Source organism: Megalops cyprinoides, chromosome 13, assembly GCF_013368585.1.
Source record: "Megalops cyprinoides isolate fMegCyp1 chromosome 13, fMegCyp1.pri, whole genome shotgun sequence".
Lineage (NCBI taxonomy): Eukaryota > Metazoa > Chordata > Actinopteri > Elopiformes > Megalopidae > Megalops > Megalops cyprinoides.
Window position 1 is genome coordinate 18,017,812 of NC_050595.1, and position 15,480 is coordinate 18,033,291.

A 15,480-nucleotide genomic window follows, 5' to 3' on the forward strand; every position below is an offset into this window, starting at 1 on the left:
CTGACCTTTGCCTCCTGACTCCCAGCGTCTGTGCAAGCAGGCGCAGGACCTTCGTCATGGGGTGGTACACGTCATTTTTCTGGATGCTCTGGACCACGCCCTGCAGAAGCTCCTCCCCAAATGGCAGCTCCTCCTCCCGCACTGGCCGCGTCACAGGGTAGTTCAGACCTGGGGGAGGAGCCACGACAAATTCAGTACACAGATATGTTGTATGTGGTACACACATATACACACACACATACTCACACACACACAAACACCCAGACACTGCTGACAAGAGTTAAAGAGCCACTCTTCATCAGAAGGGAACCTGACGTCAGAGTTCTGTTAGCTTTCAAGTGCTACAATTTGCTGAACTCCACTCTAGTTTCATCATTCTTCTCCAGATCAGTGTCTGAATCTGATCGTATCTGTGTGATACAGACAAAAGGCTGACGTCAGAGCAGCAGATCTGACAGACTGTGCTCTGGAGAGCCCCATGAGATTACACAAGGGTCCCAAAAATGGGGGTGTGAGTGCGTTTTCTATAACACAGCACCATCTGGACTGCAAAAAATCTCCAGCAGATATCACATATTACTATTCATTTAGCAACACAATACAACACTCCAAAAAGCAGCATTTTATCAGTCTGTGCTAACATTTAATCAACTTAAACGGATACACTTATGTTCTATTGTGCTGGAAGTCGCTCTGGATAAGAGCATCTGCTAAATGAATGTAATGTAATGTAATGGGCAGAACGCTGTTACTCACTGTGTGTATTCCACAGGATGTAGAAGGGCTGGATGGGGTCCTGCTGCAGCTTCAGGTTGTCCCACAGGACCTGGATCAGTACGTGCTTACTGTCCTCTGACATCCAGTGACGAGGAATCTGCAGAGAGAGAGAGACAGACAGAGAGAGAGACAGACAGAGAGAGACAGAGAGATGAATGACCATCACCACACTGGTGTGACCCTCTGACCTTGTTGCCCGTGGGCACACAAAAAACTACAGAAAAAGGGACAGGGATCATGATTATTCCCCTTGCCTCGATGAAGCAGTGTCATACAATTTTTGCATATTTTGCATATTGTCAGGTTTTTGCATATTGAATTTCAAGTACATGCGTTGTTCCCTGATTAACATAAGACAATGGCAGCTGGCGGTGGAAGCCATTGTGGCTCACACAGAGGCCAGCAGCACATTAATATCAATGAGCTTACAGCTCTTGCCTGGTACTTCCCACAATGAGCTGGCAGCCCCCGAACCCAGTTCTCAAAGGAGAAAGGAGAGTTTTCCCTACATTTTTCCCTACAGTTTCAGTTACAGTTTCCTACAGTTTTCCCTGCTTTTCCATGAGACAAAGCATGAGGAGGCCAGGCAGCATCTGGCCAAAGCAGTAATTTCAGAAGGGCCTGAGTTCTGTGTGCTATGCGTGGTGAAGGCAGTGTAGCATAATGGTTAAGGAGCAAGACTTGTAACTGAAAGGTTGCTAAGTTTGATTCACAGAGGCACTGCTGCTGTACCCTTGGGCAAGGTACTTAACCCACAATTGTCTCAGTAAATATCCAGCTGTATAAATGGATAACATTGTAAAAACCTGTAATTGATGTACGTCACTCTGTATAAGAGAGTCTGCTAAATGCCAATAATAATAATAATGAAGGCCGCTGCAAGGTAGGCTGTGTCCTGTGTTTGTCTGTGGCGGGGCTATTTCCTATGTTGAGGGCTTGTGTCCCATGTAATCAGGCCGGTGCACAGTGTGGGCTTGTGTATGTTTGGCGGTGTGACCACGTCTTGTGTTGTGGTCTCACCTGGGAGCCACGATTGCAGTGGTCAGAGGTGAGTACGAGGCCCGGCAGGTTGCTGGGCAGGTCCAGCCTGCGGAAGTACCACACCAGGTTCCAGAAGACGATGGGATGGTGGTCGACGATGTCGTAGGCGCTGATGGCCAGGTCGCCCTCGTTCTCCAGCAGGCTCTCCAGCTCCTTCCACAGGACCAGCGGACTCAGGTAAGGCACCGTCACCGGGTCGGGGTTGTGCAGGCGCCAGTCCATATTTAGTGGGTCCTGCAGAACAGACTCAATGGATTTCACAATGATCCCAAGCACAGCTACTGCCCCACTGCACAGGCTGCAGAAAACCCAGTATACAGCAGAATTCTAAGTGTTTTGTACTGTGAGGGCAGGATTCTGGGTGTTTCCTACTGTGAGGGCAGGATTCTGGGTGTTTCCTACTGTGACGGCAGGATTATGGCTGTACTGTGTTGTGATTCTCAATGCTGTGACCTCGGTAGCTGTGTGTAGGTAACCGTGGTGACTCACAGTGGCCTCGTTGAGCCGGCTGGGTAGGCTGCCAGTGGGGACGTTCAGTCCGGTGCGGAACGGCTCCTCCAGGGGGTCAAAGGCGCTCACGCTGCGGACCATGTGGGTTCCTGGCGACAGGGCACCCTGACGACGCTCCGTGGGGATCTCGATGCAGCGTGCAGGGGCATAACCACTCCTGAAGGAGACACGTGCGCACACACACACACACACACACACACACAGACACACACACACACAGACATACACACACACACACACACACACACACACACACACACACACACACACACAGACACACACAAAAGCACATGGGCACATTGTGAGATAGCAGCAGCTGCAGCACAAGTGGTATAGTAATGGGGGGGAGGGCACTGGAGAGGCAGGGAGGTGGGGGCAGTGGAGTAAGGCTCTCCTGTTTACAATGCAGACTGAGGAACGCAGCCTTAGAGGCTGGCTTTGCAGGGCGGCTACTTCAAAGATGAGCTTTCATCTGACACAGTGATCATTCAGGATTGCTGGCGACACTGAACTGGCCCACACAGACACTGCTGATCACTCACACACCTTCCTCTCCAGTGGATAGAGGAGACTGAGGAGGCTGTACCAGACAGTGCCACCACCTTGCAGGAGGTCTACATTACAGCAATTTGTGAGGGTACCTCCAGTGAAACGGGGGCCCAGTGGGACATTTTGGAAGGTTCCAGTGTAGTATACCTGTTGCCTCCAGGACACTCCTGCAGCATGATTCTGGGGGAGGGAGGGGAGACAGCCGTGGTGGGACAGGGTGTGGACAGAGTGGATGTTCCAGTCCCAAGTCCCGTGGACACGGAGTAAGACGAGGACATGGCCTCTTCTGCCGAGGTACTGCTCTTCAGGAAGAACCTGGATAGGATGCCATGACAGAGAGTGAGTGTTTCAAGAAATTAATTCACTTATTATTTATCACCTGGTCCTGTAATAACCTAAATCATTTTTTGTTTTACTGTGAATTTGTTATGTTTTCTTTCCTTTAAATCAGCCTTGCTATGTCTGCTGTCTGTGCTCTGGCAAATGCAAATGTCTCTAAAGCTGGCTAAGGTGAACTAAGCTGAAGTGAGACCAATACTGTGTGCTAGTGGAGATGCTCGTATTCTGCTCACACAGTTTCTAAGCTGAAATTCTTCCCAGTTTCACCTGGCTGTGAATGTAAGTGCAAAGCCGTCAGACGGAGACGAGCACACGTGGACCCTCCATGTCATTCTGCTGAGTGAACTATACCACCAGCATTTCTCATTACCTGGAAAGGGTGACACCCTGAGTGGTGAAAACACCACATGATACAGAAGATAATTCCTATCCATGTGGCAGTCCAGAGCTACAGTCTGCTGTCATTGACGTGTATCAGCCAATCAAAAGCCTTCGCCATGTCAAAACAATGTGACTGGTTAACATCACTGAGTCATTGATATCACCTGGTAGCCCTGCCCACTTTGGGGGTTATAAAGCCTCACCCCTCCAGGCCTTCTTTGAATACTCATCTCGTGTACATGCTCTGGCATAGCATGCGTGCATGCGCTGGCGTCGTGCGTGTGCATGTGCGTACACACCTGCCAGGCCCCCGCATGTCTCGGATCTCCACATTCAAGAAGGGCAGGAAAGGGTTCCCGCAGAAGGGGCAGGTGGTGTTGAGGTTGGAGTCGTCAGCGGTCCAGCCGGCCATGATCTCCTCGTCGTACACCAGGCAGTCGCAGGTCTTACACCTCGAGCAGCTAGAGATCAGCACCTGCACATGGGCAGAGACAGTGAGACTGTCTGCATGCTCAGACTCACTGAGTCAGAGTCAGAGGGCAATGTGCTCAGACTCAGCTCCATGGCACAGGTCTGGAAGAGTCAGTGTCTGTGTGCTTTGTCTCACTTATACAGCATAGTGGTGGAGGAGACTGTGTGATGTGATACAGAAGTCTGTGTGAACTACTCCATGGAGTAGCTGCGGAGAAGTTTGTGTATTTTGACTCATTCACATGGAGTAGCTGTGGGGGAGTCTGTGTGTGAGCTTTGACTCACCTCCATGGCGTAGTTGTGGAAGATGCTGGTGCTGCTGGTGTAGCGGGAGGAGCCCAGCTCTGATTTATCTGGCAGAGTGAAGCTTGAGGGTGACGGTGTGAAACCTGGGAGAGGAGAAAGACACAGATCAGACACACATGCACACACAACAGACGCGAACACCTATATACACACAGTCTCTTAATGCTGTGATACTGCACATCAATGTACACACTAACACACACTCTCACAAAACACATAGTCTCTCCTTTTCCTCATGCACCACATATAAACACAAACACTTACATAACATATACAAAACATGAAATCTATAAGGAAGAAGACCAACTCGAAAATGACAACAAAGAAGAAATCACCTAGGGTGATGTGATTAAAAAGAGGCATATATTTAAACGGCACTGACTTGTGCACACCTCGGTGTTATATATGAGGTATTCTCGTCTTCGTCGACGATCTGCTCTTGAGAGGTTGAAAAACTATGGACTATCTCATACATTTACTGAAAGAGTCAAGCAGCCTCTCCGGATGTGATTTAGCATCACTTTGAGGCTGACGCACAAGCGCTGAGTGGATACTAATATTACTGCAGCGTTGCACTTAAACGTGATTTGTCTTGTTTGTGAAGAAGGCACTTGACTGCTCCTGACGTTATACTGAAAGACTGTCGCCACGGGCAGCCAATCAGCAGAGTGCATCACCGCGTCCCTGGAGACTGGGTGTGAGGCACACCATCATCATGAAAACACAGCTCTCACACAAACACACACACACACACACAGGTACATGCATCTACACACAAACACTCAAGTGCTGCCAAACAGCTCTACTGATTGAAGAGCCTCAATCAGAGGTCCACTCCCAATGCGAGACACAATGGCTTGGACCCCCCAGCTCTGAGCGGCTGTGATGTCTGCAGCCCAGCACCCGGCCAAGGCTTAGGACCTCCTTATGCTTTGTGCAGAATAGAGACCTCACAGCTATACACCTGCTTTCCCTGTCCTGCATACTTACCTTGACTGCTTATCCTGAATCAGCTCACTCAGCCCTAATCATATCCCTGACCATGACACAGAATACAACTGAAACTGATCCAGCATCAGTAGTTGGTGGCAGAGTCAACCTGTGGGAGAGACGTAGAGCAGTACCTGACTGGAGTACAGGGCGTAATGTGGGGCGGGGGGAGGGGAGAGGGGCGGAATTCTCCACACGCATCCGGTGGGGGCTCCTACGGGGTCCGTTTCGCTGGGGAGAGGTAGAATCCTCCCCAAACAGAGAGGATTTTGGGTAACCCACACCTAGAGAGGATACGCTGGCCCGATCATAGTTCACATCCTGGTCAGACACAGATATGAGACACACATTACTCTAATCACACACATATTACTGCATGAATGAGCATGGAACTCAGGTAAGGATCAATCACCGGACAAATAGAAATAAATAATAATAGCACTATATATAATAATAATAGCAATACATGATAGGCTTTTAAGCCACTATGGATAAGAGTTAATTACACTAATGGAAATTATATATATTGTTATAATTAAGACTTAATCATTCTTAGCGTCTCTGTGTGCTTTGATTCTGTAGGCTGTACTGCCCTCTACTGGTACATCAACAGCCTATATCATCGTCTCCCTGTAAGCTTTTCAGTGAGTGCTAGAACAGGAAAAAGCAAAAGCAAAACCAAAACAGCAAAGGAAAAAGGAAAAAAATCTGTCTCTTGTTCATTTCAAATATACTAGATTTTCACTATATATTTAATTTGCTGTAAACACATAGGCGAGTTACTCACTGCAGATGATCACGTCAAATGCAGTTGAAGTGAATGAACAAGACAAAACATGTCCTTCCATTTTGAAAATTCTGACAGCATTTTATATGTGAACCCAGTTGTATCTATGGGCTTGTGAACAGCATCCTTGTGCATCACAGCAGGACCCCGGCAGTCTCCCTCTGTGAGGACCCACAGACCGCACGGTGCGGACCGCAGCAAGAGTGAGGCCTACCTTGGTGGGCGAGGTATAGGTGGCGAAGCGCGAGTACCAGCGGCTGGCTTTCTCGGCCACGCCCTTCCCCGCGGAGAACACGCTGGTCTTGAAGACGTCCAGGGTGGGGGTGAGCAGAGCGTCCAGGGCGAAGGACGGGGGGGAGGCCAGGGTGTTCGGGGTCTCACGCTCCCTGTACGGGCTGTCCGGGGAAGAACAGAGCCGGTCACGGCTGCGAGGGTGGTCTCGGTCGTGGGGGTGGGAGTGGTAAGTGCGTGAGCGGGGCACGCCGGCAGGACGGGGGGAGCTGTGGGGCAGATTGGGGGGGCGGGACGAGGGGGTGGGGCTGCAGGGGTCCTGCAGGTCCATGCTGGGGGCACGGCTGGACAGGGGGCTGCCCATGTAGTTCATGTACATTTCGATCTCCTCTGCCAGGTGGCGCCGTGGGGTCAGCACACCCTCTCTCTCGTCCTCCTCTTCATCGTCGCGTTCCTGCTCAGTCTCCGCCACCAGCAGGGACAGCGGGTCAAAACCCGTCTCAATGTCTGTCCGCTTTACTGACCGGCGGTCACTCGCTGTTTTTTCCACGCCCCTCCTGCACCTGTCCGCATCACGCCCCTCCTGGGTGCTCCCTCCCCCCTCCCCATCCAGGTCCTCCAGGTCAAAGATGGCGGTGACATCGGCATCTGCCTTGTCCTCGTCGCTGGAGTCCCTCTCCTGCGTGTCCCCGTGCCTGCGTGTGGGCGTGTCCAGCGCGCCAGGTCTGACCGCCCCCTCTTCTCCTCCTCCAACGGCCAGCGAGTCGGGCCTCCTGCTCTTCAGCAGGGTCCCGCGGAGGATCCTGGCGTCGTCGCCCAGGTTCTTGGCGATGCGGAGCGGGTCCGTCTCGCCTTGGCTCATCCCGAGCCCCAGCACGGTGCTCCCCGCAGGGTCCCCACTCTGACCGTGACCTCTGACCCCTCTCCAGTCCGCCGCCCCCTGGCCCTCGTCCGTGGCGCTCCTGTGCCTCCGGCGGAGACTGCCCTGTACCACCCCAATTTCCTCCAAAGAGGAGGTGAAGAGGAGCCCAGCAACACGTTCTACTCAGAGAGAGAGAGAAAGGGACAGACAGACATAGAGAGACAGACAGGGAACTGAATTTACTTACACTGAGCGAGTCACTCAAGGACAATGAAACCCACACGCTCACAGAAAAGAAAAACAGCAAGACTGCAAAACAGTGACGAAAGCAATACACTGTAATAACGTGCTGCTCATTTGCTCCTTGTTCATATTAATAGCTGTGCTACTTACAGATACATTAATACAATGACAATGAGCACAGGGGGTCTGTGACAGGGACACAGAGATGGGTGTATCACACTGACCTGCTCTGGCCTCGTCAGACTCGGCTGCAGTGTCGCCATAGGAACAGCTGCCGCGGACAATGCCCGCCCGGGGCCTGATGGGGTCACTGACCTCTGGGAAGTCCAGCTGAGGCAGGCAGTCCCCGCTGCCCTTCGTACTCTCAGTCTCTGACACTGTGGACAGACACACGCCTGTCACGTCTCCACAGTACACACATCTGTCACGTCTCTACACCATGCACCTGTCTTACCTCCACAATATAAACTCATCTGTCACATCTCCGTAATGCACACACACCTATCACCCCCACGCACAGAACACATGTGCGTGGGGGTGATACCTGTGATGTCCCAACAACCTATACATATACACCCGCTCCCACCATCCCCCAACACAACAGATGCTTCCAGCTCCTGGAGAACTGAGCCCACGTCTCAACAGTACAGTGTATGACCTTCCACAACCACAAAACAGAGGCACACTTAGACTATGATGAGCCATTTTTTCTGATTATTAAAAAAAAAAACCAACACATCAGTTTTAATCTAAAGTCATCTATGTGACACTGGACTGAGCTTGAGTACTGAATGCCATGTAATCTGCAGTAATTTCATTATGAAAGACAAATTTGAAACAAGGACTTCAATAATAGCAGATTTCCATGTAAGGATAAACCACCTGAAAAAACACTAGAGGGCAGCAAAGACAACATCACAGCATGCCTACTCTGCACTGTAGTGTACTACAGTGTATCCTGTGTTGTCGCAGAAATATGACTGTTGACATATTATTTAAATACAGCTGGATATTACAAAGGAGACAATATTCAGAGCTTTAAAATCTACATTTATACAGGCTATTTCAATTAAAATAAACAAGACATACCACGAAAAAACTCCACAAAAAGCTTCCAGAACACTGTGAAGTTATACAGTGATACTGAACGCTTTGACTCACGTCAGACAGACCTTTTTCTCAACTGTTTACTCACATTTCTCAAAACAGTATCTCATACAATACACGATACACTGTGTAAGTGAGTACTACAAAGGGAACCACTGAAATGAAGCTGACACATATTTCACATGCGCTACAAGTAAAACTAGAAATAGTATCCCCATATGTCAACATATTTGTATTTGTGTGTAGATTTGAAAGAAGACCCTCTGCTGGTGGCAGAAGACTGCAACAGCAGACATACTGCTGGCAAGTAGCCGCATTAGACAGAGATATTCAAAACAAATCACAGAGGATAACGAAATACATCCTGAGAAGGAATGGAATGACGATGAAACATTCTGTTGTTTTTTTGTTTTTGATTTTGAGACCTTCCTGTGCCTGAGAAAATTATTTTAAACATCCAGGAGTATTTGCTTTTGTCTTGCAATTGAAAATGTGCAATATCATCCTTACGTTTGATCAGGCCAAAAACATGAATTATACTGGTAGTATTTATCATTGTACCATCAAGTGTGAATTGGTATTCAGTGAGTGTTATTCATATAATGATACATGTGTATTACTTTGATGCAAATATTTGATCTTGGGGTTGTTAACATGGTTTTGAAGCCAATATTTCACATTGCACAGGATTTATGAGGTGGTGCTGAACTGTTCAGAGCATTATGTTAACAGTTTTGAGAACATTATTGTCTCAAGAAAAGTATGTAAACAATATAGAAAACCAGTATTCATGCTAAAGCTCTGATCATTAACAATTACATAATCTGAGTATATACAGGTGAAGTGAATGAGGGCAACTGGTAATTAGAGTATTTGCAGTCATATATTTCCCATATGAATGCAGGAAATTTCATTAAGTTAGAGCTGTGCGTTTTGCAAAAGAGTGAACTGGATTAGCAATTTGAGTGAATGGAGTTTCAGCTTTTGATCTATGTGTGTATACTTGCAGTCATGGTTTGTAAACTGTAAGAATGAGCAACCTCTATTACTTAGGGGCAGGGGGCAGGTCTATTGCAGTTTTCTCTATTGAACATTTTTCTTACATGTAGGCTTTTTGCAGCTCTTTTTGCTTGTGTGTGTGTGTGTGTGTGTGTGTGCGCACGTGTGTGTGTGTGTATGTGTGTGTTGTGTGTGTACACTCACAGGAGCTGGAGTCACTCTCTTTCTTGTCCTCCTCCTTGTCCACGGTACATTCCTGTACCACTGCACCCCCTCGGCGTACCTCCTCTTTGGACAGGGAGTTATAGCCAAGATCAGACTGCCCACCTGAGACAGAGAGAGAGCAAGGGGGTCAGGGACCACCCCCAAACACCTGCACCCACACAACACATCCCCTCCATTAAGACCTTTCAATGCTGATGTAGGGGGTATCCTAATGTTGCCCCCTCCTCAAACACAGAGAGAACATCGCTGCATCACTATTCCAACTTGTGTAGCATGTGATCTGGCAAACACTATGTATATGACAGATCAGCCAGTGCTGTGGATACGTTTGTGCCTTCATATTGTGAATGCTGCAATCAGGAAGAAAGCAAGCCAGAGAGAAAATATGAGAGGGATCTTTAAAGGCAAGACTTCAGAGGGAATACATCAAAAATCAAGACTGCAGCTCCCACTATTTTTTGCTGTCTCTCTCCCCCACTCCCACACTCTGTCTGTCTCTCTCTATCTCTCTATCGCCGCACAGAAAGGGAGTGAAGTTCCAGTCTCCTGGCAACCTGCTGTCTGATCAAACGTCTTTCATCTGTTCCGTGATTCTTTCTACCTGCAGCTTTACGTCAATCAGTCAGAAAAAAACATTCAGTTCAGAGCCTTTATTCTTTTCTTAGATACATGATATTATTGGCTGTGACACTTCAACTTACTTCAGTCACAAACTCTCAGTGGATCGTCTGTCAAGCTTTGAGTTTATTTTTCTCTTTAGTAGAGTTGCTTGCTAGGGAAACCTCACATTGAGTCAGTTACAAAAATACATTATTTTTCCCTTCATTATAATAGTGCCTACTCCTGTTCATGAGGAATTGCCTTCTGTCTAATTAATTAGTCCATAGAGCAACCATGGAACAAATGCTTTCATTAGTGAAGATTAACCTTAGAGAGAAGGACAGAGCAAGAGAGTGGGAGAGAGGGAGAGGGAGGGAGGCAGGGGAGTGTGGTGGGAGGAGGAGGGGAAGACTCTGGGGACAGACAGGTTGTGCAAAGAGGAGTGGAGAGATAAAGATGAGGAAATTTAGATGAGAGCTATGAGACCATGTCCAGAGCAGGGCCGTCAGCCATATCCCTGAACCCTCACCGCCATACCCACAGCATACTGCATACAGGGTGCAAACAGGCAAGATGGACAAAGAGTGACATCAGCGAAAGTCAAAAAAAGGGCAGTGTTAGCGTGGGTAGTGGGAGGCAAACTGAAGTGATGGGAGGTGAAGATTCAGAGAAAGAAAAGAAGAAGAAGGACATGCTGGTGTCAGAAAAGTACTGGTGATGGAGTTTTTGCGCTGGACGTTGGGTGTACCTGTGCTAGATCTATCGTCGGTGGAATCTACTCTGACGGAGTCAGTGCTGAAGGGGACCCGCTCCCCGGGGTTAGTGTCGTTAGAGCCCTCCAGGCTGCCATGGCTCACTGCATCCAGGTCGCTGCCATCTGCTCAGAGACAACTACACGTTAGGAGGGGCGCACACCGGGCCTACACCAGTGGCTCCTCTCACTTCAGCTCCAGCCCCAGTGCTGCCATGTCAGATTGCCTTGCACTAACAGCATACGCCATGATCGCACAACCATCAAGCACACACAGCTCCTGGACTGTCAGTGTTACAAAAGAAGCACGTTTGAACATGGATTTCTCTCTACCGCTAGTGATAGCCATAAATAACGAGAAGGAGCTAAAAAGGCCAGCTGGCCTGGGCAGGAGAAATAAACTGTGTGGGGACGTGAGGGAAAACGTAAATCAAAGACAGTCTGGCCAGCAGCCGGCCCCTGCCCCACAGAGCCACACTCCCCCATATTGATCTGCACTGAAAAAAAATCACTTTTCTCTCAAAGGCGCCCAGTAAAAATGCCAGGTGGCTGTGCAGTCAGACGTTTATGCTACCCCTCAGAGTGGGACAGAGCACCCTCTCTCTGTGGTGGGAACCCCAAACTGAGCCAGAGCAGAGGCAATATGGGGCAGGCCAAAACAGAGATCTGCGTCGTCACATCACTGAGGGCCCATCAACCCAAATGTATGCACATTTGACTTATAATGAATCGTGTGCGGTACCCTTGGATTCTGGAAAGGGGAGGGGGGCAGGCTCCTTTCACATGCCGTTAGAATTGTGAGAGTTTTACAAGTGCAGCTCAACAAACCCTTTCCACTGGAGACAAAGCACTCCTCCCTGCCTGTCACCACTAGTTCTGAGAGGTCTTTCAGAGATGAGAGACAGGAGAGCCAGGCAGATCCTGACATGCTGGGGATGCTTTCTTTGTGTTTGCCTCTCCAAACCAATTTGCTTAATTACTTATCCTGAATCAGAGCCAATGACTACTTCGTAGAGCTGTGTAGTATTTCACTATTTACAGAGAAGCCCAGAAAACCACTGTGGCATTCCAGGATCTGACCAGCCTTCACTTAGCTTAGACAAACACTGAGCTCTGTCTCAGTTACAACTACATTACCCACAACCCTGTGTCCTCCTTCATGAATGAGGCACTGAGCATGCTTGGAGAGAACATGCTGTGTTCCAAGTAGAAAGAAGATCTCACCTGACAGTGGAGTCTGTGCTGGATTAGCCTGCTGCCTCTTAAGTGCCCGTCTGAACTGGGCCACGCCAAGAACCACATTCCTCAGTTTCATCCACAGGAAGTAGCCCCCCCTAGTGGTGGAGGGCCAGGTGCTCTCCAGCACAGCCTGGGACAGCAGGGCACAGTGAGGCTTTCAAGAAAAAGGGAGTAACCAACACAAACATGCACCAACACACAGATACACAAGCACACATGCATATTCATGCACACACTCACTCACACACAATCAGACACACACATACATGCACCAACACACAGATACACAAGCACACATGCATATTCATGCACACACTCACTCACACACATACACACTCACACACACACACACACACACTCACACACAGATACACAAGCACACATGCATATTCATGCACACACTCACTCACACACATACACACACACTCACACACACACACACACACACACACACACACACACACACACACTCACACACACACACACACACACACACACACACACACACATATGCAGATACGCACACACACACGCGCACGCAAACACACAGACTGGAAATGCAATTTTCGTCTGCAGTCAATTGAGTCCGGTCCTATTCATTATCTCGGGTAAATTGGGCTCCTGCTCAAGGACTCGCTGTAATTGTGCGGATGGAATTGGATTCACTCTCGGGGGGGAATCAATGACACAAACATAGCTCCAAGAAGACAACATTGAACGCAGGCATTCTAATTATGGGGTGTAATTACGGGGGCTACACGTTGATGGAGCTGCTTGGCCTGATGGCCAAACTGACAGCAGTCGGTCTTTAATGGCCCCACTCTGTCTGTCAGTGTCACTCCATCCCTGATTTTGTGCATCTGTGTCCCCTTTAGAGTCCTCAGTGACAGTGTTTACCTTGAAGTGAGAATGCAGACACACGCTCTCCCCCAAAAGCTTTAATTACAGGGGGGACTTTTTGAGGATATACTGAGGTAGGGAAGGTGAAACACCTTTGCAACTGTTTTCTGAATTGGGCCAAACGAAAATGAGCACTTATAATTTGGTAAAAGCACACTTTGCTCGTTTCTTTGGAAGAGTGCACCTCTACATTTCCATTTCATTGCGGCTGTCCATTGTAGAGGCTTCCTGCGGCTTTTGCACTCTGCAGAATACACTGACATAACATTAAGATTAAGTTTTCCTCTTCTACAAGCTTGAGAGCTCAAATAAACAGGCCACCTCAGAAGAAAAGAGAGGCTGCAGCAGGTTAATGTAGTCTGTATTCTCACTGTGAGCCTCTGCTCCAGAGAAACAGTGTCTCTGTTTAGACAGGTTCAGGGACTTCTGCCAGGTCTGAAGAGAGCCATTTTAGATCCTTGGTGTTCAAAAAAAAGCTGAAGGTGTATGGGGATATACTGTGTATATAATAAGGTTGTGAAATGTACTGTCATTTATTTCGTCAGGACGAACTGCTGCACTCTTCAGACCCGGCAAAGGTCCCTGAACAGGCAAACGTCACTTCATAATCCGCAGGCAGGTGGCCATGACGGCCCTCACCTTGTTGTAGTAACCGTAGGTGATAGCGTTAGGGTGTACGCCAGCCTTCTTCATCTCGAACAGAACCCGAACGGCCAGAACAGGCTGACCGTACTGCCCGCACAGCTGCATCAGAACACGGTAACACACCTGCGGGAGCCAATCTCAGGTAAGCGGCAGATGACCACACGTTGCCACATCACTGACCAGGTCTTACAAGTGTGTGAGAACTGAGAGGGAAGTGCTGTGTTGACAGATGGAACTGAATGTGAATGGATCCAGTGTTTCAGGGATGTAATGCAATAAGGAATGGGATTTAATGTAAATCAGCTCAGTGTTTCAGGGATGCAGCTCCTAAATAGTGAGGCATCTATAAAATAATTTTAAATTATGGACAGGGTCAGGGCTGAATTTTCAGCTGGTAGGAGTGGGCCACACCCTTCAGCAGGGGGGATGGGGTCTCGTACCTCGTCGGGGGGCTGCAGCTTCTTCACCTGCATCTTGCGCAGGACGTCGTAGGCGGTGCGCAGCGCCCGCACCTTGGAGTGGCACACCCGGACGTAGGCGGGCAGGCAGATGAACCACAGGCCGTAGCAGTGGCGCAGCAGGCACTTGGACCACAGCTGCGGGATGGAGGAGTACTTCTTTGCCATCTTCTGTGCCGACTTGATCTCCTGGAACAGCACGAACAGATTCACTGTACAGAGGCCTAACCCGAGCCAGCCAGCAAGGAGCACATGGGAGAGAAGACAGAGCATGTGGCGTGTACTGGGTGTCTAGCATGTAAAGGCTGCGTATGGGGTGTGTATAGGGGCGGCAGTGTAACATAATGATAAGGAGCAGGACTTGTAACCAAAAAGTGGCTGGTTCAATTCCCCACTGGGGCACTGCTGTTGTACCCTTTGGCAAGGTACCCAACTGCATAAATGGATAACATGTAGAAAAAACTGTGACCTATGTCAGTAGCTCTGGATAAGAAGGTCTGATAAATGGCAATAATGTAATGTAATGTTTGTGAGTTGCATATGAGGCACGTGGGGTATATATCTGGCCGGTCCAAGCTCCAGTCCGGTAAACGCTGTCTCCTGAGTTACCCCAGCTGTGCCTGTAGTGCTATAAACACTCACAGGTTATAAATACAGAATGACGTAGGTGTCTGATGCTTTCCATGCAGCCCAGGTGTGAGGTGGCAGTGAGAGTGAACTCTGCGTGAGCTGGTGAGCTGGGCCCATTTCAAGGCGGGGGTGGAGCTGACCTGCTTAGTGCGGCGGAACATGGGGGCGGGGCTTGTTGGGCAGCTGTGTCGCGATGGCAGGTGTAAGGCAGGTGGGCGCAACCCCTCAGCAGCGTCAAACAGCTCCGGAGTCAACACGGGAAAGCCGCTATAGCTGAGCGACATGCAACACACTGGTGAACCCTCTCATATGAGCTAACACACACAGATACACACATGCACACGCACACACACATGAACACGGCTCAACACAAATTATCCACCTGAATCACACAGATACACACACCTACACAGCATGACATGCATTTCAATTTCATAAG

At 49.0% G+C, this 15,480-nt stretch overlaps 1 protein-coding gene across 1 annotated transcript in view; it reads right to left on the reverse strand.

Annotated features, from left to right (window-relative positions):
- The window catches only part of LOC118787822 (C-myc promoter-binding protein-like), a 35,283-nt gene that overhangs the window by 1,642 nt on the left and 18,161 nt on the right, over window positions 1–15,480 (reverse strand). The window contains exons 15-30 of the mRNA XM_036543518.1: window positions 15,182–15,314; window positions 14,394–14,600; window positions 13,948–14,076; window positions 12,394–12,538; window positions 11,167–11,295; window positions 9,798–9,920; window positions 7,712–7,864; window positions 6,366–7,423; window positions 5,499–5,685; window positions 4,354–4,457; window positions 3,897–4,072; window positions 3,025–3,192; window positions 2,308–2,485; window positions 1,798–2,052; window positions 757–874; window positions 6–168 (exon numbers count right to left, since the gene is read on the reverse strand). Of these exons, the coding sequence (XP_036399411.1) occupies window positions 6–168; window positions 757–874; window positions 1,798–2,052; window positions 2,308–2,485; window positions 3,025–3,192; window positions 3,897–4,072; window positions 4,354–4,457; window positions 5,499–5,685; window positions 6,366–7,423; window positions 7,712–7,864; window positions 9,798–9,920; window positions 11,167–11,295; window positions 12,394–12,538; window positions 13,948–14,076; window positions 14,394–14,600; window positions 15,182–15,314 (3,426 nt within the window). The remainder of the gene's footprint in view (window positions 1–5; window positions 169–756; window positions 875–1,797; window positions 2,053–2,307; window positions 2,486–3,024; window positions 3,193–3,896; window positions 4,073–4,353; window positions 4,458–5,498; window positions 5,686–6,365; window positions 7,424–7,711; window positions 7,865–9,797; window positions 9,921–11,166; window positions 11,296–12,393; window positions 12,539–13,947; window positions 14,077–14,393; window positions 14,601–15,181; window positions 15,315–15,480) is intronic.